This window comes from Cyprinodon variegatus, unplaced genomic scaffold (assembly GCF_000732505.1).
Source record: "Cyprinodon variegatus isolate N-32 unplaced genomic scaffold, C_variegatus-1.0 Scaffold729, whole genome shotgun sequence".
Classification (NCBI taxonomy): domain Eukaryota; kingdom Metazoa; phylum Chordata; class Actinopteri; order Cyprinodontiformes; family Cyprinodontidae; genus Cyprinodon; species Cyprinodon variegatus.
Window position 1 is genome coordinate 273,720 of NW_015151182.1, and position 1,605 is coordinate 275,324.

Below are 1,605 nucleotides of genomic sequence, written 5' to 3' on the forward strand. Positions count from 1 at the left end.
CACTTTTCATGCAGTGCACGGACCCCCTGTTGAAGACCTCTAAAGGACCAGTTTGTGCCAGTTTTGTACTTTTCTCCTGCTTGATCAAGCATCAGTTTTTGAGGAGTTGGGAATGAGAATATGTTGTAAAGGCAGAGTAGGCACGAACACTAACTTTTCTCCTTGAAGTTCACTTCAAGGAGGATGATGCTATAAAGTTCCTCTGTTTTTATGGTGTATGGTATTTTGAAAACTGCTCATTTTACATATATTATATTGTGTTTTTCCCCAGGAATTGGAGGACCTTAAGCTCTACACACCAAATCGTACCAGCTATGAGGTGAGCAGCCAACTTCTTTTTCATCACTGAGAGTAATCAGTTAGACCGGATTTGAGCAAATGAGGTGGTTACCAAGTCAATTTTCTGCATGCTACAACAAGAGTTTAATCCGTTGTGAAAATTCTGTTATCTTGTTAGGCAGATTTCCATAGAACAAGCAGTACAGCTATTTTAGTGCAAAATAAACAACATTACAGTACAGCTTTTCATTTCTTCATCCCTGCCTGGGTGATTTTCCAGCCTTGTCAGTTCACTATTAATGGGGTCATATAGGAGTAAGCAGCTCAAAATTTCCTACAGTACTATCTAGGGAAATTACGAGGCCAAGTTTTACTGGGATTTGTTGGCTCTGGCAAACAGAAAAAGTGCAGTAGACACAAGAAGGAAGTCATCAAGTCTGTCTGAGCTTTTGCTGCAGGAATACATGTCGGATGGTATAGAAAACTATGATGAGAAGGAAAACTTAGTTATCCACCAGCCATGACGGCTGCTATAATGAAAGCTTAATCTAAAGCAGCTGAGCATGATGATCATGTACACAACTTAAACTTAGGAGGCACTGTCATTCAGCTCCTACATCAGTAACATTATCTGTTCTGCCTATTTTCACTTTTGAAAAATGTATTATCTTTGTCCCTCTTTCCCCGCACTTTGCCTCTATTCTTGTCCATAGCCTCATCACCTCCTACAGCGTTTACTATAACTCTCTTCATTTTGGTCTTCCTCAGAAGTCCCCCCCATAAGTTGTTTTGCCATTGATAGATATCCCCCTTGGTGTTTGATGTTTACTTGCATACCATGGATGATGAATATATGCCATCATGGTGAGGCTAACTGGTTTGACTGAACCCATTTTTATTCTGTCTCCTTGGTGATTATTCTTGGCAGCCATAGTGCATAATGTTGACAGTAAAGTCTATTTTAGATTATATCCAGGGGAGGAAATTCCATGCTTATATGGACTCCCAAAAATTCACAAGGAAGGAGCACAACTCAGGCCCATTGTCAGCAGCATTAACTCAGTAACATACAACATTGCTAAACAGCTTTCTAATATCTTAGCCCCCTTGGTGGGAAACACACCACATCACATAGAAAACTCCAAATACTTTGCCAACAAAGTCAAACATTTAAGGATGGCACCAGGAGAAACCCTGGTATCGTTTGATGTTACTTCACTTTTCACATGCATACCTATAACAGAGGCAGTGGAAACAGTCAGGACACGTCTTAAACAAGATAGTGACTTAAACAACAGGACTAATTTCACTCCGGACCAGATCTGC

The 1,605-nt window shown here is 40.3% G+C and overlaps 1 protein-coding gene across 1 annotated transcript in view; it reads left to right on the plus strand.

Moving 5' to 3' along the window:
- The window catches only part of il15 (interleukin 15), a 46,165-nt gene that overhangs the window by 19,463 nt on the left and 25,097 nt on the right, over positions 1-1,605 (plus strand). The window contains exon 2 of the mRNA XM_015395176.1: positions 272-319. Within this exon, the coding sequence (XP_015250662.1) occupies positions 272-319 (48 nt within the window). The remainder of the gene's footprint in view (positions 1-271; positions 320-1,605) is intronic.